This window comes from Trichoderma camerunense (genome assembly GCF_050948025.1).
Source record: "Trichoderma camerunense strain CBS 138272 chromosome Unknown V8C40scaffold_4, whole genome shotgun sequence".
In the NCBI taxonomy this organism is placed as follows: Eukaryota; Fungi; Ascomycota; class Sordariomycetes; order Hypocreales; family Hypocreaceae; genus Trichoderma; species Trichoderma camerunense.
In genome coordinates, this window is record NW_028145366.1 from 2,113,242 (window position 1) to 2,133,906 (window position 20,665).

At 46.8% G+C, this 20,665-nt stretch overlaps 8 protein-coding genes across 8 annotated transcripts; 4 read left to right on the forward strand and 4 right to left on the reverse strand.

Annotated features, from left to right (window-relative positions):
* Window positions 1–668: 668 nt before the first annotated feature.
* Window positions 669–2,749, reverse strand: V8C40DRAFT_285674 (lysophospholipase catalytic domain-containing protein; the record flags this gene model as incomplete). Its single annotated transcript, XM_083222421.1, has 4 exons — window positions 669–1,819; window positions 1,874–2,023; window positions 2,083–2,634; window positions 2,695–2,749. 4 exons carry the CDS (start codon window positions 2,747–2,749, stop codon window positions 669–671), a joined length of 1,908 nt encoding a protein of 635 aa, XP_083076617.1.
* A 1,670-nt stretch (window positions 2,750–4,419) lies between these two features.
* On the reverse strand, window positions 4,420–5,339 carry V8C40DRAFT_285675 (SDR family NAD(P)-dependent oxidoreductase; the record flags this gene model as incomplete). The annotated part of the gene is made up of 2 exons (XM_083222422.1): window positions 4,420–5,163; window positions 5,235–5,339. The coding sequence occupies 2 exons, from the start codon at window positions 5,337–5,339 to the stop codon at window positions 4,504–4,506; spliced, it is 765 nt and encodes a 254-aa protein (XP_083076618.1). The 3' UTR covers window positions 4,420–4,503.
* A 981-nt stretch (window positions 5,340–6,320) lies between these two features.
* On the forward strand, window positions 6,321–8,115 carry V8C40DRAFT_263517 (uncharacterized protein; the record flags this gene model as incomplete). The annotated part of the gene is made up of 4 exons (XM_083219475.1): window positions 6,321–6,783; window positions 6,870–7,117; window positions 7,194–7,315; window positions 7,392–8,115. 4 exons carry the CDS (start codon window positions 6,321–6,323, stop codon window positions 8,113–8,115), a joined length of 1,557 nt encoding a protein of 518 aa, XP_083076619.1.
* Window positions 8,116–8,142: 27 nt separating this feature from the next.
* V8C40DRAFT_238164 (uncharacterized protein) lies at window positions 8,143–10,894 on the reverse strand. Its single transcript, XM_083214390.1, has 6 exons — window positions 10,297–10,894; window positions 9,862–10,212; window positions 9,637–9,740; window positions 9,456–9,571; window positions 9,302–9,384; window positions 8,143–9,240 (listed from the first exon to the last, which is right to left on the reverse strand). Exons 1-6 carry the CDS (start codon window positions 10,399–10,401, stop codon window positions 8,326–8,328), a joined length of 1,674 nt encoding a protein of 557 aa, XP_083076620.1. The 5' UTR covers window positions 10,402–10,894; the 3' UTR covers window positions 8,143–8,325.
* A 1,709-nt stretch (window positions 10,895–12,603) lies between these two features.
* V8C40DRAFT_285677 (uncharacterized protein) lies at window positions 12,604–13,726 on the reverse strand (the record flags this gene model as incomplete). The annotated part of the gene is made up of 2 exons (XM_083222423.1): window positions 13,267–13,726; window positions 12,604–13,132 (listed from the first exon to the last, which is right to left on the reverse strand). Exons 1-2 carry the CDS (start codon window positions 13,458–13,460, stop codon window positions 12,604–12,606), a joined length of 723 nt encoding a protein of 240 aa, XP_083076621.1. The 5' UTR covers window positions 13,461–13,726.
* A 252-nt stretch (window positions 13,727–13,978) lies between these two features.
* On the forward strand, window positions 13,979–16,384 carry V8C40DRAFT_238173 (uncharacterized protein). Its single transcript, XM_083214391.1, has 7 exons — window positions 13,979–14,124; window positions 14,178–14,195; window positions 14,309–14,800; window positions 14,851–15,326; window positions 15,431–15,477; window positions 15,522–15,913; window positions 15,969–16,384. The coding sequence occupies exons 1-7, from the start codon at window positions 14,068–14,070 to the stop codon at window positions 16,038–16,040; spliced, it is 1,554 nt and encodes a 517-aa protein (XP_083076622.1). The 5' UTR covers window positions 13,979–14,067; the 3' UTR covers window positions 16,041–16,384.
* Window positions 16,385–16,646: 262 nt separating this feature from the next.
* On the forward strand, window positions 16,647–18,215 carry V8C40DRAFT_273617 (uncharacterized protein; the record flags this gene model as incomplete). Its single annotated transcript, XM_083220509.1, has 4 exons — window positions 16,647–16,933; window positions 17,180–17,432; window positions 17,500–17,985; window positions 18,048–18,215. The coding sequence occupies 4 exons, from the start codon at window positions 16,647–16,649 to the stop codon at window positions 18,213–18,215; spliced, it is 1,194 nt and encodes a 397-aa protein (XP_083076623.1).
* Window positions 18,216–19,268: 1,053 nt separating this feature from the next.
* Window positions 19,269–20,519, forward strand: V8C40DRAFT_285679 (ribonuclease H-like domain-containing protein; the record flags this gene model as incomplete). The annotated part of the gene is made up of 1 exon (XM_083222424.1): window positions 19,269–20,519. One exon carries the CDS (start codon window positions 19,269–19,271, stop codon window positions 20,361–20,363), a length of 1,095 nt encoding a protein of 364 aa, XP_083076624.1. The 3' UTR covers window positions 20,364–20,519.
* Between the last annotated feature and the right edge of the window lie 146 nt (window positions 20,520–20,665).

A 20,665-nucleotide genomic window follows, 5' to 3' on the forward strand; every position in this document is an offset into this window, starting at 1 on the left:
AGAAGAAATAAATGGGCTGACCAGGAACAGGGGTCGTCGACTTTAATCGCCTGTGTTGTTCTGGAGTGAAGCTTGTTTTTTTTTTCTTTTTTGGTTATGACTTTATGAACGACGGGGGGTTTAGACAAACTCGTGGGCTAACCTCTTTATTTAGTAGCATGCTATTATTCCGGAAGTATTCCATAAAGAACGGAGTATAAGTACAAAATTGAGGGACGGGCATAATGCAACCTTGATGTATAAGCATATGTACAAACTGAGAGATCCCACCGTTCTGATGGTTGCTTCCGGATCCTGCAGCTTGCTCATGCACCTGAGAGATTTGGGTTCTTGGCCGACTGCTTATATGTATTCAAGCACTCCTAGAGCCTCGTATCGGCAAGTTTTACCTCAATTACCATGCTTCCGGCATATAGCTGCTATATACGGAGAAGCCGACGAACCCAGATCCATCCAAAGCGTTCATCGCTTATGTAGTGGTGCTGCCACTTATAGCATTTCCGCTTCGTGTCGACGGACTCGCCACTCATTGTACGTCAAATTCACGCAATTCGGGCATCAAACAGTCCATTCAGAGCTCCATTATCATGTAAAAGTGTTACGAGAACTACTTATTCATATTGCATTACATTAGATTACAAACCACACAAGCCCGTGCTCCTAGGATCTCAGATCGCAAGCATAAACGCGAAGCAACCCAGCAATAGTGTCCCGCTTATCCGAGCAGCCGAAGACGTCGATTGCTCTGTCGTATTGGCGAGGATCTGTGCCGGCTCATAGGTATTCGGCAAGGTATTATTCGTCGTGCCATTCCAGCAATATCTCGCGAAGCAATCCGCACACTTTGAAGGAATTCTAGTCCTGGTGCGAACGAGGCTTCGGGCCAAAATGGCGCAGCCGATGCATGCCGGCCAGTTCGAATCCACCGTGCCATTGCCCATGGTCGCCATATTGTATCCGTTCTGGATGATCTGGTTGCGCTCCTCGATGCTGTATTCCAGGTCAAAGGTTGAAACATTGGACTGGAATGAGTAGGGGGCATTGGGCATATACACGATGAGCGGCCCACGAGGAGTGTTACTGCCGTTGGTACAGCCGAAAAAGGTCGGCCGCTGGTTCAGACCCAGATTCACAAAGGTATTTTGATCGGGGACATCTGGGAATCTGCTGTCGTTGGAAGAAACCCTGGCCTCTGATCTGTTGAACGTAGCCACCATAGCAGTTCCATTTGGCCACAGCGTTGCTGTATCAGCAGAGCCATCGATAGCAAAGACGACGTCGACTTCTCGCTCGGCCAGAAGCAGCGGGTGCAAGGGGATGTTTTGTAAATCCTCTCCACCATCCACGAGAGCCAGGACCGTGGAGTTGGCATTCAAATTCCCGCTGGAGTTGTATCTAAAGAACGGATTCGGCCAGTTCGCAATGTCTCTGTTTTCTGAGCCAACATTTGCCAGAGTGCGATTTATCGCGCTGATCAAGAATTCTGGCACACCCTCTACCCTTCCAATCTGTAAGAATGCCTGGTTAAACAGAGAAGATGAGGTACCCATGACAAAGCCAGCGTTGTCGACCCCAGCGATACACGATCCGTTGCGTGGAATACTGCCATTGGTGAAGTTGGAGCCGACGAATTGGAGCGGCGCAAAGGCTTCGAGGCCAGGGTCATACGATCCCATTTCCCAAGGGTTGAACTCGAAGATTGTCGAGTTACTGGCTATCTGTAGCTGTCCTGACGTTCTCTCAATGGCAACGATCAACGGCAGTGGAGCTTGAGCCGATGTAAAGTCTGTATCATTTGATATAGATGAGAAGGTGAACGCTGTTGGGAGAGTTAGTCTATTCTACAAATCTCGTGTTGAAGGTATCGTCATACCAGGTCCTCCGTCGCTCGGGTCTACGAGCTGGTAGGATAATGCTCTGCCCCAATAATCTGTTATTGTTGTATTGAAGCCGGCATCTCTCTTACCGTCAACATCATCAAACAATTGTCGGTAGTATCTCGTGATGGAGAGACCAGCGGGTCCTATAATCGGCCAATAAGTGGTTAGTTAGGGTGCCTATTATAGAGATCAAGCGTCATACCGTTGAGGATAGAGTGATCGAATTGCCAAATGGTACTCAGAAATCCATCTGTAGCAGAAATGATGGACTCGACCGACGTAAAGTTCTGAACGTAAAGACTGCCGACAAGCCAGCTTCCGCCAGAAAGACCGCTAAGATACGTGGCCGACTGCAAAAGGCCACCGAGATGGCCGGATTCCGTCGCATTTGTCGATCTGTTGTCAAATGCTGCGAGAGCCCCGGCTCCGTTCATCAAAGCTCGATAGCCTCCACCGGAGATGGCGATGGCTACTCTTGGGAGGCCGGTGCCAGCGTTGGTGAGATTATCGATGTATCTGCCGGTATCGAGGCCGGTGATATTCGCGCGGCTGAGCACATCTTTCATGGCTTGGACTGTGTTATTTGTGCGAAGAGGAAGCCAATCTGTTTCGTTGGCCGACAAGCCCGTGGCTGCGCGGATCGTCGGCCTCTGGGCTGGGCATGAAACCACAGCTGGAGTGTAGCCATCAGGGGCAACTGGAGCAGCTCGTTCAAGAAGCGATAATTCTTGAATATCCGGTGGAAAGCATGAAGCTAAAGATCATTGTATCAGCCTCGCGGTTAACGTTATAGCTATTTGCAGTGATGGCATACCAGGAATCATCAAATACCCGATGAAACAAACGAGGATGCGACTTATGTTGATCATCTTTACAGGTTTATTTTGAGGTCGACTAATTGAACAAATTTGTGATGAGTTAACAAACAGCAGGTGATCAGAGAAAGCAAATAGCAGTTGCGATCAGGACCCGAGTCGAGAGCAAGAGCTATCAACCGATTTGCTGCTATTTCAGGTCACTCTGAGCTAAACGGACTTCATCATTATTCAAGATGTTTGCTCAATATGAAGAAATGCTTTTGCAGTTGCTCGATAGTTGATTAATATCGGCGATTGGTATGTTTTACACCTACGAGAGGTGAGTGAGGAGCAAAGTTGATATGGCATATGGCATTTTTTGAAAGAGACACCGTAAAAAAAATAAGGTACATTAGTCTGCCAGCCACGATTTCAGCTCCAAACGTCTACAATAGAGCTTTGATCCCGAGCGTGTAAGAATATCGTCATTAGTGTCAATCGCATTCTCAGCTTACCACGAGGGCAAATACAGCTTACGACGGAATTCTCGTTGCCGCAATTGTTTGTCAATGTATCTACCTGATCCATTAAAGTCAAATGCTATCAATTCATTTACTCATGATGCGACGAATTTTCTACCAATCTTCAAATTATTGTGTTTACTCGCAACGGAATCAGGAATTTCTCAATGCCAAATTACAATTGCCATTTAAACAACCGGTGAAACTGCGCCACCACCCACTGTCGCCCGTTCGGATCATCCGGGGGTGGCCGCGTGGATTCACAAGTTCCCCGCGAAATAAATTGCGTGGCATTTCATTTCCAGCCTCAGGATCGCCAGACGGGTTTGACGTTTTGCAGCTGATGCTGCGTCATCCGATGGCAGAACGCTCTTGGACACGCAGTCTTGACACTAGGGCATCAGTGAGATGTATGTGAATTGCCCATATTTTTTCTTGGCATCTGTCATTACAGTAATTGAGCCAATCTCTTCATGAACTGCAGTTTCATTTTAGCTTTGGTAGCGGAGCGCCATATCTCATCTGTGTCCTCTAGCGATTGGACGCGTTGAATAAACTTTGGATCGATGCGCTAGATTTCAAGGGTCTAAGATGCCGAGACCCTCATGTTTGATACTGATGAGAATCCCAAACACGAATTCGGATGTCGCTGAGAGAAGCTATACCGAAGAGGACGTCTTGTTAATCTATTTCAGATGCCGCAAGTGTGGTGACTATTGACCTTTCTGCAGTAGCAGTATATACAATTGCTATCACCATAAGAAATGGAGAAGGTTTTTTTATATTCATCTATTTTATATCTCACCTGTAAATGAAGCCCAATGCTCAGAGGCTAATCCTTGGTTATAGGGAAATATTGGCGTCGTGCCATGGAAATGGAAATGCTCCAGTGTTTTTAAACAATGCAAGTAAATCTAAGTTTCCACTTGGCTGAGTTTGAGACCTACGTGAGGCAATTCGGTCAGAGAACGCATGTTCCGTGTCCATCATTCAGCTGTTCTTTCTTCATTCAATAGAGCAATCAGGCTTAGACATTTCGTAAACTACAAGTAAAATTCTCAATACTTGTAGATTGTAGACTAAACAAGAAACTACGTGTTGTTAAACATATAAGAACATGTGTAGAATTCACTACTTCTGAATGTAGTTTCTATCTCATCATTGCTTCAAAATTGGTGATAGTCGCCGTATGATGAGCACAAGTAGAGAGAACTCCAAAATTCCAGAATATATCTATATAAAGATAGTTGCAGTATCAGCGCTTTTTATATCTACCTAAATACATTCCAAATTTTACTCGGAGTCTTAGATGTAACTCAGACCACCATCGACACCGATAACTTGGCCAGATATGAAGCTCGCCCCTGGACTAACCGCAAACACAATAGCATTGGCAACCTCCTCTGCCGTTCCATCTCGCTTAATATACTGCTGAGCACGAAACTTTTGTGTCAGCTCGTGCTCCTCTGGGGGAGCATAATCTGTTGAGATGGGCCCTGGAGCAACAACGTTGACGGTAATGCCCTTCTCGCCAAGTTCCTCAGCCCATGCCAGGGTGAGAGTATTGAGCGCTCCCTTGGTAGCCGTGTACAACGAAGCAAATCTGGTTCCAGTTCGAGCTACCACACTGCTGATATTGACGATACGGCCTCCAGGAGAGGTGAGATGAGGCAGGGCAGCCCGGATGAGCAGGTGAGGACCTCGAACATTGGGATGAAACAAGGCATCAAACTCTTCAACAGGAGCCTCTGTTGTGCTTGCTTGGAAAGTAGCGTGGCCTGCATTGTTGATGATGATGTCAATCTTGCGGCCTGGAAACGCTGCAACAGTGGCATTGACAATGTCGTCGCCAAAAGTGATGGAGCCGGCGTTGCTTTGAACGGCAATAGCCTTAACGCCCAGCGCTTTGATGTTGGCAAGTACCTCCTCGGCAGCAGTCTTGTTTGAGTTGTAGTGAATCACAATCTAACGGTAGTTCAAGCACGTATTAGGACCAAATCAAAGGATACAACTCTTTCGGCGAACATGATACATACATCGGCGCCGCCTTTAGCGAGGACGTAAGCGGTAGCATATCCAATGCCGTTGAGCTTGGATGCTCCGGTGATAATGGCGAGCTTTCCTTTGAAGTCGGTAGACATGGTGGGCTTTCTATTAATGAGTCTCGAGAAAAATTGTTGAGAGCTGGATAACTTGGTTGTTGGATTTCGAGTTGAACAATGAAGACTCTACGAAGCCTTTTATGCTGCCAGCCGGTGGCCCACGTTCTCCTCTTTTCATCCATTTGTCTCTTGACTCTATGAATCCTACCCCCCAGATCATTGTTTTCTAAACAAATTCTGGGCGTCAACGTCAACTAAGTTGAATACAGGCAACGGTGTAACCACGCCCTCTCAGCAACCCATGTTAGTCTGGGCGTTTGCAACTGTTGGAAACAGGTTCACTGACTAATAGGCTATCGAGAGTAGGAGCAGCTTTACTTACAAATCCGATTGAGTCGTCAATCACCGCCCACAATACTTCCTTGTCGCCTATCGTCTCTTCGATAGTCCTAGAACCATCTGCAGATAGAGTGATTAGGTGATTATCTCGGTTTGGGAGCCATGGATCGGCGCTACAGACGCACAAGCAGGGGGACCAGATACCGCATTTGGCATAGCCAGGCCAAAAGTAAGACTCTTAAGATTCTGCGATGGAGCTAGAAGCTCCTCTGTATCAACGCCTCTCAAGCCGATTGGCTGACCTAGGCTGATTAATCGCCACTGCTTCCCTCGAGCGGCTTCTGACATATCCAGATTTAGGCGTCTTTTGGCGGTCTTTGTAACTCTCTCAATTCCGATCAACCCCCTGGCCCTTTTTGATTTGAAACTCACTTCCACTCTCTTCTCTACAGCCCAACGTATATCTATAACCCCTTTAGGCATATGGTCCCCTCATCGCGCATGTAAAAGAGGCACTTTAACCTCACTTTGTTCCTGAAAGGCTGAGACAGACAAGCATTCTCCCCAGTAACAGCACAGAACCCCGGGACTTGACATCAGAATTTCTATCTTCAAAGTGACGTGGCGCTCGAAAACAGCAATCGGTCTCTATCTCTCGCCTCATCCAGGAACTACGTCGTAATGGATCCTAAAGAATCAGACGATTCTGGGCCTAGCTCCAACCTGCTCTTCATCAATTCAACTGAATCTGCACGCGGTAAGCCGCGGGATTCGCAGACCAAGCGCCAGATTCGGCAGCATGTCATGCGAGACATTGGCAAGGCTCGCCGCAAGCCACCCAGGAACCCGCAGGTGAAGCTGCGTGTGCGATCTGCAGAGCCGGCGGCGGAGTCGGCTTCTTCCTCTTCTACTCTTGCTGCTCCTACAAATACGGGAGCAACGGACCCTGGCGAGAGCCAGCTCATCCCGCTTCTGCAATCACAGGAACAACAAACACAATATGGAAAAGAACAGGCGCCTCTTCCTCCCCTGGCTCGTCCATTCTGGGACCAACATCCCCTGGCGCTCATGCAAAATTCCTGGGGCATGGACGCCTTTGCAGCATATGGTCTAGCCTTGGCGGCTTCTTGGGATTGTGTGAAAAGTAAGCAGACAGCGTAGATACAGCTTGCAACAATCATCATCCGCCAACGAACCAATGCTTTTACTGACCAATAACCTCCCCTGCAGACCCTCGTAGACGCCGTTTCTGGTTCCCGTTTGCCTTCAAGGATTCCGGCTTCTGCCGCAAACTCCTTACAGGTCCCGAAGTCCGCGCTGCTGTTCGCTCCCAGACGATGGAAAGGAGCATCACCTTTGCCCTGGCGCGTTCCACAGAGGTCGTGGCCTGCATCGAGTCAAGGCTGAGGGACCCTGATCCTAACATGGCTGTGGCTAATAATGTGATCCGGGGTGTCATGGGTTGCATCTGCTACAACGTATGACAAGAATCATCTTTTTTTTTTCCCAAGTAACTCGAAAAGCTAATTCATTCGTTTGTCGACTGAAAATTAGTACATTGTTGGAGACTTGGACCAAGCTCGCGTTCACTTGAATGGACTCAAACTCCTGATTAACAGGAGAGGCGGAATAGACACTCTCTCCGATGACCCGGATCTTGTCATGATGGTCTTTTGGTAAGCACCCATCGAAATCGCCAATTTCACTAATACCAATCTAGAAATACTGACCACGATGACTCTCTCATGATAGGATCGACACCATCGCTTCTCTACTCTTTGAACAAAGACCCTGGTTTCCAATGCCGTCAAGACTACCACCAATCTCCACTCTCCCTCGCCATGATTCCTCCGATATTCTTAGTGTCCTGCCATTCCATCTCAGCAGCATGTGTCCCGACCTCAACGCTCACCAACTATGCGTTGTCTCTGCTCTACAAGACATAGCAAGCCTCGCTGGCGCCGTCCAATGGAAACTAGCTGCCCGGGGTGAAGACCTATGGAAAGAAGAAATCTTTCTCGGCACGCGGCTCAACCCAATCGCATATCGTCTCATGGACACTCCTCCACACCCTCATCCCGATATGCCATGCATCTTCATCGAGACTCTTCGTTTGGGCGCACTTCTCTGGATCCTACAGGTCAAGAACATGGCTCAAGCTTATCCAGGCACGCCCGCCACATATGTCACCAAACTGCTGCATCTCCTGCAAAACCACAGCATCGAGAACCTCGTCTCAACATCAGCGTACTATATCCCCTTCCAGCTCTGGCTCCTACTGCTCTGTGCAGCCATGTCAGAAGTCCCCAGTGAAAGAACAAATGCTCTGGAGATGGTTGCCAGCAGGATGAACGAATACGGCTGGGAGTGGGAGGAAATGATGGTGAATGTCAAGCAACTTCCGTGGATACCTGGATTCGAAACCCATGCCCCGACTATCGCCACTCAAGTCCAGCTGTTGCGAAGCATGACATGATATGTATGACATTTTGAATGCTCAGCGTTTTTTACATATAGAGATTCTAATTATACTTGTCATGATAGATCAAACTAATAAACATTTTAATCAACCCTTTTCCCATAAACCTTGAAACACCATACAATCAATATACGACTACAGTGCGGCCGTGTTCTAAACGCTGCATACGAAAAATAAGAGCTTCTCCTCTGCTTTAAAATAGTAGAACTATTGGGGAGACTTCCATGTAGCCGAGTCCAGTTCATATGTCTCTGCAACTGGCCCGGACTGCCATCCCGCTCCGTATGTATTCGGCGTTGCAGGAGAAACAGTCGGTGCTCCTTGCTGCTGCTGCTGTCCATAGTACGGCGAATGCGGCGGTTGGTACGCTCCACTATGCGCTGGCGAAACCGGAGGCTTGTATTCGCTATTCCCTTGGAGTTCTGGTCGCGGAGAGACGTAACCAGGCGGCAACTCGCTGAAAGGTGTGCCGGTTCCCTGGAGCTCTTGTCTCTCTGTACTGTGAAGTTCTGGAACAACAGCAACATTTGGGTTCATTTTCGCTGTGTTTTCCAGCTCGGGCGGTCCAGTGAGATTGGGTCCGTCTGCTGTTGGTGGTATCTGCTCTCCTCTCTGCTTGTTGCGTCTCCGGCGGACGAAAAATGCTACGGCGGCAATCGCAGCGATGAGAACAACGCCTCCAAGTACACAAGCTGCAATAACTGCTGTCTTGTTGATGGTTGAACCCGATGAATTGCCTCCGCTGCCGTCAGACGATGATCCATCTTTTCCACCTTGATCAGGATTGCTTCCTCCGTTGTCACTACCGCCGCTTCCGCCAGTGCTTCCGGCTCCTGTCTCTGCAGGGCTAGAACCTGAAGGTAATGAGCTAGCTCGATTCGTAGGATGAGGGTACGTTTCGGTTGCAGTATCGGTGACAGACACGACAATCTCCTTTTCAGCCGCGCTACAATAGACTGCGAAGACATCCATGGCCGATGTAACATCCGCAGTGGCTGTATTGTCGCAATTCCACTTGACATTGGATGTAAGAGTGCTCAAGATTCTGCCACTCATGCCAGATTTGATGCAGACGCACGAAGCGAGAGCCTGGGGGCCGGTAGCACAATAGATTTCTGTTTGCTGCAGAAATGTGTTGGTACATGCTCTTTTGAAGCATTAAAGGTCGGGTATAGCAACTTACATCGAGGATCGCCGAGGCAACGCCGCTTTGAGCGCATGACCGCAGAGACTTGAACTGCGGCAAGGCGGTGATATGATATGTCACTGCACACAGTCACGGCTGTTAGTATCGTGTGTAGAGCAAAGCTTCGGCAAGAATCGCATGTTTAACGCACTGTCTCCGGGAGGACCTGGGGGCTGAGTAAAGGTCGTCGTTCCATTGTTCATGGCACAGTATTCGTTGTAAAAGTCTTGCGCTGCGCTGATATCGCCTCCATTAGAGCACGAGTATCTTGAACACATGGATGAGTTAGCATGGCTCGCGTTCCAACTGACAGCGAAAATGTGAATACTTACCGGACGGACTTGCTGATCACGTCGCTGACTTGAGAGGGGATTCCACCCTTTCCACAAACACAGGGCGCAAAGAGACTAGCAGCCTCGGGACATTTGGATATATTCTGTTGCCATCATGTCCTCGTTAGTGTATCTTTGTGGAACATGGTGCCTGGATTGAGCTTCTCGTCCATTTCTACAGCGTGGTATGTAAGAAGATGGTTTCAAGCGAATGCATGTACGTACGTCCCCCATGACAGCTTCTGACAACGCTGACTGTGCGCATTGTGGAAGATAATTAATCTGACCTAGGTCGGTAATGTAGGCCTGGACAACGTTCTTGGTCGGCGTCGAAAAGGTAATGGTCAGGTCTTGGTTGCAGTATTTCGCAAGGACACTCGATGCGCTGTTTTGGTCGTCGGTCGCCGTAGTGCCGCAACTAAGTCGAATGTCGCGAGATATGGAGGAAGTGATGCTGGTGAATCTCTCCGTGTCAGAGCAAGCACACGACTGGAGCTCCGTCTCTGAGTCGCCGCATACTGTGCCGTATGTCAGAGTCGCGATGTTGTATGATATGGCGTCGGAGGCACATGGGGCCTGTTTGGCGAGGGTTTTCATTAGCCACCATCTCCCGTCTCATGTTGCCCACTGTTTGTTATTATTCGAATTGGTTGAACTTACTAGAAGAGAATAAATGTCTAGATCCGTCACATAATCAAGATCTGCCTGGGCAAGAGCTGCAAAGAAGACGGCAGATGCGAATGAGAGCCGCATTGGTCGGCGCATGGCTGTGGCAGGCTGAGCCAAAAGCTGCTGAAGAAACAGACAAGAGAGATGGATAGACAGGTGAAAGCAACGGTGATGTTAGTCGTTCGAAAACGGTTATCCGAGAATGCGACTTGACTTGCAGTTCATGCACAAAAGCACAAACAACAGCAGCAGCAGCAACAGAGGAATAGAATCTAGGTTGCCAAGCAAAACGCCACGACAAAAGATGCACAACAGTCGGGAACACAAATCCAGGCACAGGTTGTCAACTTGTTTTTCTTTTCTCTCTTCCCTCTGTCTTTTGCCGCTCTTCACATACAATTACACCGGCTCCCCTCTCACAATCTGCCTCTCTCTTCAGCCCATCATGGGGAACCCCTGCTCAGCGCCATGGTAGTCAACATTGGCGCCTTGGCAGCGCAACGGGAAAGGAGCTGTGGCTGGACTCGGAGCATTGCCATTTGATAAGACCCTTGACAGCTGAAAATCGAGGTGCAGGCGCTACAACACTTTTCGGGCTAAGACAACAGAATAGACGAGTGAGGCTGAAACGGAGCATTTATGTTGCTTGCACTGGCGATAACGGCGCCAGAGACGCTGTCTTTTTTCACTCTAGGATCATGCCTAGATTAAATTAATAACCCCGCATCGACTCATGATGTGATTCGTCTCTGGTCGATGCAGAAGAAAGGGGAGGGAGAGAGAGAGCCCTGGAAGAAGCCTTGTTGGGCGTATACCTGAGACATGTATGTAAGACGAGAAGAAACAGCGATCAACAAGAAGAAAAGGAAAGCATAAAGCCTGGGACTATGTAACCGCGGTTCTTTGTCTTCTCTACGGCACGCCAAGCGCCTCATTCCGCACGGCCGAGTCTGTGGTACGACTTAGACACTTTACGGGTGGAGATGCGCCGAGGATAGAAAAATATCCCTCGGGATTCTCACTTGAGTTGAACCAACTCCGCTGTTCGCTAGAATGGACCAGCACTTGGCGATCCGGTCTGACGGCATCCTTCACAACTTGCTGCATCCCACCCAGTGTAGTTTATGCCATAGCTGCACCAACACATCACGAGAACCTGGTGCATCGGGCGATTTCAACGAGTCCACCAATCAACCATCCCTGCGATTCAGGCAAATCACACTCGTTGCTGGCTAGCTTACTAGCTCAAGGACGTGCAGTGATTCCTCAATGCAATGCACAAGGTCTGGTGAGTGAATTAAGAGCGAGCATTGGCGAATGAAGCAATCGCAAAGGGAGGAAAGGAGACAATAGGGGAGAGTGAGAAGAAAATCAACATTGAAGATGAAGCAAAGTTATGGTTATCATGGGTGGAGTCTTCCATCAACTTTAAAATTTTCTCTTCGTCTTCACTCGTCGGTTGGTTGATGCATGAAAATAAGCTGTCTTCAATCCTTATTAGCCAGAGGGGCCTGTCTCTCATCTTATCAACCAGCTAATTTAGCGTGCTTACATAACGAACATGCCTGTGTCGACATGAAGAGCATTCTGTCAATGTTCTGAATCGCAATGCACTCAGTCATATGAAGACCAAGGGTGATGGCATCCTTGTTGTCTCGGTAGTTGGTGATACAGAGAAGCACACTATCCGCGCATTGAATACGAAATTCAATTTGCCAAGCGAAACCTACCTCGCTACCAGTTCCGTTGATAGATTTACTTTTTAAACCACCCCAGCTAGATTTTTTCCTACTACTACATTTAGAGTTATAAGCATGCCCATGTATAAAATACTATAGTGGGGGAGTAAAAGTAACGACTAGCCTCATAGTGCACTATATATTGGGGCATTAAAGAAATAACAAATGCCTAGGTCCTTTTTTAACTGTCTTAATACTGGCGCTGTGTACTTGGAATTACAATTTTCCTTTAGGAGATGCGGGAGTAGAGGCACGGCACAAAGCGCGTGGAGTGTGATATGGAGGGCGGAAAAAGAGAAACGAGAAGAAGAGCGGAGAGCGAAACAAATAATGTTTTGGCAGAATGCTATAGAACTAAATGGAAAGCGGTCAGGCATAAATATAGTGAATCATCCAGGTGTCGAGCTCATGCGTTGCCAGTCGTGGGCATAGAGGTCATCTATTGGTCTAGTTATAGTTAACTACCTTTTTAAAAATATAGTTACTAGTTTATTTCCTTAATCTAGCCCTTTCTATCTCTATTGCCTCTCAATATTTCTGTATTGCTTGATATTTAAATCTACCAAGCCAAACTTCCTTCCTTGTTCGAAAAGGTTCCCGTTTCGCCGTCTTCACCCATGGTTGCCAGTCTTACTGCATTCAAAGCTCCATCTGCCGGATCATCCTTTCCTACAAAACCGTTCAGGTTCGTAGCACAGTACCCTGGACAAGTCGCATTGACTTTCCACCCAGCGTCTTTATACTTTAAAGCATAGTGGAGCATGATCATATTGAGTGCTGCTTTGCTACTTCGGTAGATTGGCAAAGGAACTGGACTCTCCGGTCGATGAGTGAGTGAGCCCATGAAAGAGGATACAAATACGACTCGAGGTGCAGAAGATGCCGTTAAAAGAGGGATAAAGGCTTCAGTCGTGAGTGTGGCGCCAAAAGTGTTTACTGCAAACGTGTCTTGGAAATTGCGAAGCGAAGGGGGAGAGGTTCTTTCATCGTTCAGGCATACGCCGGCGTTGTTGATCAATACATCAAGACGGCCAAATTTCGACTTTACTTGTTGGACCACTTCGGCAATAGAGTTATCAGAGGTAACACTAAGTGACAAAGATTAGCATCTTCTATTCAAGATATCTATCATTACGATGTTGACTCTTGAGTCAAAGTCTGGATCTCAACATAATCGATCCACTCTTGAGGATTTAATTTGGTGGCTATAAAGGAGACCTACTCAATCGTAATAGGCTCGGCATTCAACCCCTGCTCTTGAAGATCTTTGGCCGCTTTAATACCACGCTGGGTATCACGACTTCCCACAAGAACATGGTATCCCGGCTTTGACGATAGAGATTTTGCTATCTGGAAACCGATGCCTTGATTGGCGCCTGTAACTAGGACGATCTTTGAAGAGGGAGAGGCAAACATGATGCCCTTGTAAGTATATTGTGAGATTGTGATTGCAGTGACTTTGAAAGCTTTGTATAAGAGAGTCGACGAGTGAAATTGCTGTAAAAATGATCAGAGTATGATGCGTCGCTCTCTCTCTATATATATACAAAAAGTCCAAGTCCAAGGAAGTGGACTTAGACTCGGATTTATTAGCTATCTCCATTAAAGCATCATGATTCTAATCATGAATTGTTGAATTTGCTTCCTTTTTGACAGCGTAAAAGCCGAATCGTCTTCACGACTTACGTAGACAATGTGTGTATCTGTCTCATATTGATCGATATGATCCTCAGTGGCCTGTGTCAGTACACTCGCGCAAACTCTAGCCTGTTAAGGAATAGGTATCTCAAGCCTGCACTGATTGATTGGGTAGGTCTTTGCTATTTCCACCCTAGACCCAGCTGCTAATCTCAATGTCTGAGGCGCATGATGCCCCTCATACTACCATGCAGGTATTTAGCGTACTCGCGCAAAACCTAACCCTTCCTAGTATACATAGCTTGTGCGACCTCATCTCACTCATCCTTTGTTTCTTCTACTCTATTTTGTGCTTCTATGACAACAGCCGGCCTGATATGCTGATATGGTGAACAACGGGCCATCAAAAGCATGCCATGCATGCAAGCAAAGACGTAAGAGGGTATGTAAGCGTCGTTCCATGGGGTTGTTTTCGGCGTGCTGACCCATTTGTAGTGTGACAAGAGGCGTCCAGTATGTGCAAAATACTATCTGTTGTCGTGCACTGGCAACATTCTCCCGGCAGCGGCTCTTTTTAGATGTGGACTCACTGCGGTTGCTTGATACTAATTCAACGTCTGTGTCAGTCTTGTCTCAACTGCGGCCGAGCACGGCGCACGTGTCCTGGATACGAGCCCAGTAAAGACTTGAAGTTTATAAACTATGTCGGAGAAGACAATCTCAATGTATTGCGTCAACCACCTTCAGAGTCATTGCATCGAGCGGCAAGCTTCAATCTTTCTGGGACACTAGACTGGTCTGATGTTGAGCAAAACGCTCGTCTAGTGTTTTTCAACGACTACTGTATTGTCTCATCAAATAGGAGCCTGTCTCGTGGATATCTACATGGGCTCCAGTCTATGATTGCTAAAGCCGACCCAAACTCCGAGCTTGTCCAAGCATGTACACTCATTGCATTAGCAAATCTAGGGAATAAGTTCGGAAATACCATGTACAGACATAGGGCAGAGGGTCTGTATTCTTTGTTGTTACGGTCCTTTCGCCTAAGTATCTCAAATGAAGCAGTATTTACCACTGTCGAGTCGCTAATTACTGCTGCATTAATGGGATTATACGAAGTAAGCTCTCACAAATCACCATAATGAGTGAAACAAGCTGACAATCACAGATCATCACCAGTACTGGTACGTATACTGGCGCTCATGTTGCTCATGCTCAGGGAATCTCGGCTATTCTTATCAGCAAATTCTCACCATTTGACTTGCTGTGTGACGGCAAGCTTTTCCAAATTGCAAGTTCGGTGCCACTTGAGGATCTAGATGTGGAGATTTATACACGTCCGTCTCTTCGAAACTCTCCTGCAGTTGTCACCAAGGCCTCACAGAAGTTTAGCCTTATGTGTACACCGCTATTCAATCAGTCAAGCTCAGCTATAGATTTCATATATGCACAAACAATATCCCTAATGCTTAGAGCGGAACCCTTATTGGAAAGTGAAACTGGAGCCACGCTTGACCAGCTTTGTCAACTCAGGTTTGAAGCTGAGCAGCTGAGAGAGGCATATACCACTTGGCCAGACACGGTACCTCCAGCATGGACACCGAAATGGCTCGGAACTATTTCATCTAAAAACAGGGAGACTTTGTAAGTATTTTCACAACTACATAATCTTCAATATCTATTGCGATTCATAAATCATGTCATTTGGAGAGAATAGTTCGTTTAATCACTGACCTTTGGTATCGCAGGCCCGATGTGGGCTACTGGCCAGCAACCATTTCATGCTATTACGATTGTAAGTCATGTCTCAAACACTTTATAATTATTAACATATTATAGTTTATGTCGCGTCGCTATGGAACAACTATCGTAAAGCTTCTCTATTAGTCTTAAATGTCATATTAAGATGTCACTATCGAATCAATGGCCGTTTCAGTGATCAGATATTCGAAGCTTCAATACATAAAGATGTCCAAAAACTAACGGAAGGCATTATATCTTCTGTTCCATATCTTCTAACTGCAGATTTGCAGATATTTGTTGCAAATGCAGCCCTAGGATCCCCTCCCATTATCCCCGGTCGACCACTTGGGGGCTTGCTATCAATGCACACTTTATTTGTTCTATCTACATTATCTTTAACCGAAGAAAAGCTGAAAATTTACATAAAAAATTGTTTGGCTTGGATTGGAACCCGTATGGGTATCAGCCAAGCAACCGTCTTATCCAAGGTAAGATTTTAACAATGCCTTGAACGCAAAGCATACTACTAACCTTTAGTCATAGTACACGTCAATGAACCAGTTTAAGTATGCTACAGAAACACGCGTAATTATCTGGACTGGCATGCTTATATAAAGGGAGGAGCATCTCGAGGGTACACATCTAGCAAAATAACTGATTTTGACAGATCCTGGTGTTAGATTAATGCCAGCCCTCTGGCTCAATTTTCAGTCCCTGAAATGTATTTAGACATTGCTCTCAGCTCATCCACATATATTGAGAACACACGTAAACAACGGAGCAACAAACATACAGAAACAGCATCACAAAACTTTACCCTCCATCATTGACCGCCAACCCCTTCTCCTCTCTTCATAGTCACGGACAGTCATACCACCCGTACTGTGATCTCCCACTGATTCTCCGTTTCTCTGCACTCATCTTCCCCCTCCTGTGGCATCAAGCCACCAAAGTCTACCTAGTGATGCAAAAAATGTTTGTGAGACGGCCAGAAGCCAATCCGGCTTGCTTGTTTGATGTTTGCATTCCAGAGGGAGATGGCTCAACTGGGAGGCCTACAACATGGCTGTGAACACTTTTAGAGAATAAATGCACGGAAACAGATCTCTGGAGTTGTTCAATCAATTACTGTCGCGTTGTTCTCTTCATCAATATCTTAAACATAGAACACCGGTTAGATTTATTAATTATTGGCACATCGTCTAACCGTTGATCACGAGTATGACTGACCTCTTTTGCTGCTCATCGATACAGCCGTATCGCCCCAAACGGCTTGACCATGAACAAAAATTCGACAAGTTCATGCAATGGGCAAAGTTCACCTCTGCAAAGCCCGACGATGGCCCTATATTTATAGTCAGTGCAGATTATGTGGTCCAGCTTGTCAGGCAAGCCAATTACGGGCCGCAAGAGTCAGTCAGATATTTTATGACAGTCGACGATGGCGTCGAATTCGAAGAAGTCAGAGAGAAAGACCTTATTGCGGCAAACTTCGAAAAATTGAACTCGTATGTTAACTTCTCCCTCATTACATAGGAAGTGTTGAGTTGTCACGTGGATCTTTGTGACTACTCTCCTTGATCAAACCCAGTTTCTGTTTGTTGCCGTTTGTTGCCGTTTGCAGGTAGCGTTTCCATTCTTCATATCTCAGCATAGCAGAACGCGGAGAGTTTTGCATTTTCTCAGCTTCGTCAGTTTTTTCAGGTTGTCAGGAAGCTCCAGCACATACTTACCAAGGCCTTTCACTTCTGCAGATACAAGAACTTCAAGTGCAACACGCATGATAAATTTTTCGAGGTGAACTTGTATCAACAGAATCCTACCAATAGGCATCACTGGCGAGCCAATATCGCTCGACCTGCTACAGATATCGATCTGGTATATCGACAGAAGAAGGAAAAGTCGACGCAGGACATCAAAGCCGAAGATATGAAGCAAGAAGATCACGGTGGTGAACCAGAACATGGTGGCCCTTCGAGCTCTACTCTACCTGATCCAACCTTGCAGGTCAACAAGGCGAGTTGCAAAGCCCCGTGCAGCTATCACAAGAAGCAGTTGCTGATAAGAAGTTTAGGTAGCGTCCGAGTTGGATATCCCGGCTTTGAAGTCGGTTCTTCGGTTTTTACTTCCAACAGTCAAGACAAACCTTGGGCTAGACCCGCTTCTGTCTCTGCTTTCTCTCGATTGGATCAACACGGAACTCGGCCTTGGTCTCGCGATCGAGGATCTTTGGATTTCTGAGTTAAAAAGTGATAATATTGCTGCGTTTATATGCAGTTATGTCAAATCATCTGCCGGCAACTTGCCTCCGTACGAAGTCACCAAAATCGGAACCGCAGTGGGCCTCGCGATTCGCCGCGTAAATTTCCCTAAAGACGAGATCCAAGGGCGGAACAAACTCCAGCGCATTGTTGAGAAGGTCCTTGATCTTTGCAGTGCTTCAGACTGGGTATCTAAATGCCGGGAGGGAATACTCCGTATGTTTACTGCGGCACCTGATGAGCGCCTTCTTGAGCTCGTTCGACGCAAAGAAGACGAATACGAAGACACTTGCAGAAAGGTATCAAGACACTTCAGCTTACATCTAAATCTTATAGAATTATAAGCTTACTCATTTCCCAGATGGCATCAGAGGCAGATTGTGAAGTAGACGACGATGATCACTACAACCAGTACGACTACGGCGACGATTACGACTACAACCCCTACGAGGCGTCCTCTCCCGATTTTGATCAAGATCTCACAGCATGTGACAAAGAGTGCGGCTACTGTGGAAGATGTCCTTACTAATTGCCGTGGAAGACGGACGGCTCGCCCACTAGTGGATTTAAGGGAGACGGCACTTGAACTTCAGTGGGATGGCTATATCGTCAAATACAGTCTGTGGTAGTAATTTGAGCAACCATTTGGTAAAAGTTTGTAGTCAGGGCCAAGTATGTGTGGGCGCAGAGATTGGTACCGTCAATTTTCTCTCGAGCCTACAATACTTCAATCACCCATCCCATTTTGCATTACGATAATTTCTGCTGAACTTTGAACAGCTGAGTTTTGTTTGCAAGACGTAGGCCTTCATATTACCGCACGGGATTTCCGTCGATTGTTTTCCATTAAAAGTAAACTTTTATATGCGCTTTGGCTGTAGTCTGACTCAATAGCCAAGCTTTGAACTTGCCATACAGAGTCAGGCTATCGATAAGTTTTTGCTTTCCTATCCTCAGAAATCTAAATTAGCCATCAGCATTAGTCTTCTGTACTAGGCCATACAGCAGTTCCATACAATCTCATTTTGAGTTTACTTCTGCTATCTATATATGTCCTACCCTTCTAATCTACCTTAAAACGCCTCTCTAAATACGGCACGTAAGCGGTTCATTTTGGTACATTATTGATACAGTTTTCTAATAGAAGATTGACTAATTGCAGAATTTTCCGTTTGGAGATAGTCTTTTTAGAATGAATAAGATCTTTTGCTTGAAAAAAAGCGGTTATCATCCACTGTAAACCATAATAGCGGCAAAGGCCTCCATACTCTGCTAACATGGAAGCCAACAGATTGAAGGTTTAACCAGTCTGTTAGTTTACAGAAATCACCCCCTTCCAGATCCTAACCGCCATTATGCTTGAAAAGTCCTCAGAAAGTATCAGACATTCATCAATTCGTACGACTATATAAATTTCGTCTCTTCCAACTTGCTTCCCATCTATTTCTTCCCATTTAGTACATCCACACTTACCGAGATCCAGACAATCTGCACTAATATTCAAGGCATTTCCGAGGGACAACACTCAGAAAGAAGTGAAACGCTGCGAAAAAGGCCTTTCCTTGTTGGGACTGTCGTGAACATGGCTTCTACTAGGGGACATGTCGTGATTGTTAATGGGAGCAGAGGTTGGGACCAGGGTCGTCAAGTGTCTCCTTTCAAAGGCGTCTCTAAAGAACCTGGATATACCGTGGTTGTCGACGAAACTAAAGCAGCTGTAGCTTGTGCTGCTACTCGCGGGGCTGCCAATCCTGCTCCCACTACGCAATGGATTGACACTCTCCCTGCTCTATCCAAGGTGGTCGACGCTCTCACAGGGCTTCCAGTTGATCGACCATCACTCTATGTCGACCTTGAGGGACAAAATCTTTCTCGATATGGTACCATCTCCATATTGCAGATCCACGTCCGTCCCACCAACACGACTTACCTAATCGACGTTCAATCCTTGGGCGATAAATGCTTCTCCACGCCTGGAGAAACTCGCTGGACACTGAAAGCGATCTTGGAATCCCCTTATATTCCCAAGGTGTTTTTCGATGTCCGAAGCGATTCGGATGCATTGTTTGTGATTTTCGGCATTACTCTGAACGGTGTCGTCGATCTGCAACTCATGGAATTCGCCATCCGCCCTCATCAGGGGAAGAAGAGGGTCATAGGGCTCGAAAGATGCGTCCGATACCACGCGACGTTTTCCCGGTACGAGAAACTCAGATGGAACAAGACGAAGGAGCAAGGCAGAGCTTTGTTCGCACCCGAGTCGGGCGGAGGCTTTCATGTGTTCCGTCAGCGCCCCTTGCAACCGGTCCTTTTGGAATATTGCGCCCAGGACGTGTCTGTTATGCCTTGCCTGTGGGCATACTATGACAGCCAGATGACGAAGCAGTTGCGGGAGGAGGTCATGAAGGCTTCAACGGACAGGGTTTGGGGGACACATGCAGTGGATTACATTTCCACAGGACGACACATGGCACTGGCTCCCCTTTCGATGATTCATGCAAGCGTTGTTGATGATTGGCGGCGCTTGTACGAGTCCTCCCATCCACGCTACGACTGGTGCTATTCAGAGACAACGGGACCCAGTATTGATACTCCTGCGGAGAGCCTTTCCGACAGTGTTACTAGCTGTGCTTCTGGCGGTTCTAATAGTACTTCGTGGACTTATTCCGTGGTCTAATGTGGGCAACGATATATCGAAGCATCAGGACATTTTCCGATGTGGAATAAATTGTTACCCGGGAAGAGATGATACCCGGGAAGAGATGGAAACTGGTGTCGGACAGTATAAAGTAGTCCGAGGAAATGAGTAGTATGATTCGTGCTGTCATTATTTGCAAACAATAGTTAGAATTGGTAGAGATTGCCAGAATTCATAGTAATGAATACATATAGGTTCAATGTCAACTCCAAAATGCATGTGCATCCATCCAATCGAAATGATTCCCGTATTGGGCAATTTCTGTTACCCCAGCTTGCCCA

Coding starts and splice junctions, on each gene's coding strand:
- V8C40DRAFT_238164 (XM_083214390.1), bottom strand. CDS start 10,401: ATGCGCCGACCAATGCGGCTCTCATTCGCATCTGCCGTCTTCTTTGCA. Junction 9,741..9,861: donor CAGAAGCTGTCATGGGGGAC/GTACGTACATGC, acceptor TGATGGCAACAG/AATATATCCAAATGTCCCGA. Junction 9,241..9,301: donor TTGCCTCGGCGATCCTCGAT/GTAAGTTGCTAT, acceptor ACATTTCTGCAG/CAAACAGAAATCTATTGTGC.
- V8C40DRAFT_238173 (XM_083214391.1), top strand. CDS start 14,068: ATGGTGAACAACGGGCCATCAAAAGCATGCCATGCATGCAAGCAAAGA. Junction 15,478..15,521: donor CATTTCATGCTATTACGATT/GTAAGTCATGTC, acceptor AACATATTATAG/TTTATGTCGCGTCGCTATGG. Junction 15,914..15,968: donor AAGCAACCGTCTTATCCAAG/GTAAGATTTTAA, acceptor CTTTAGTCATAG/TACACGTCAATGAACCAGTT.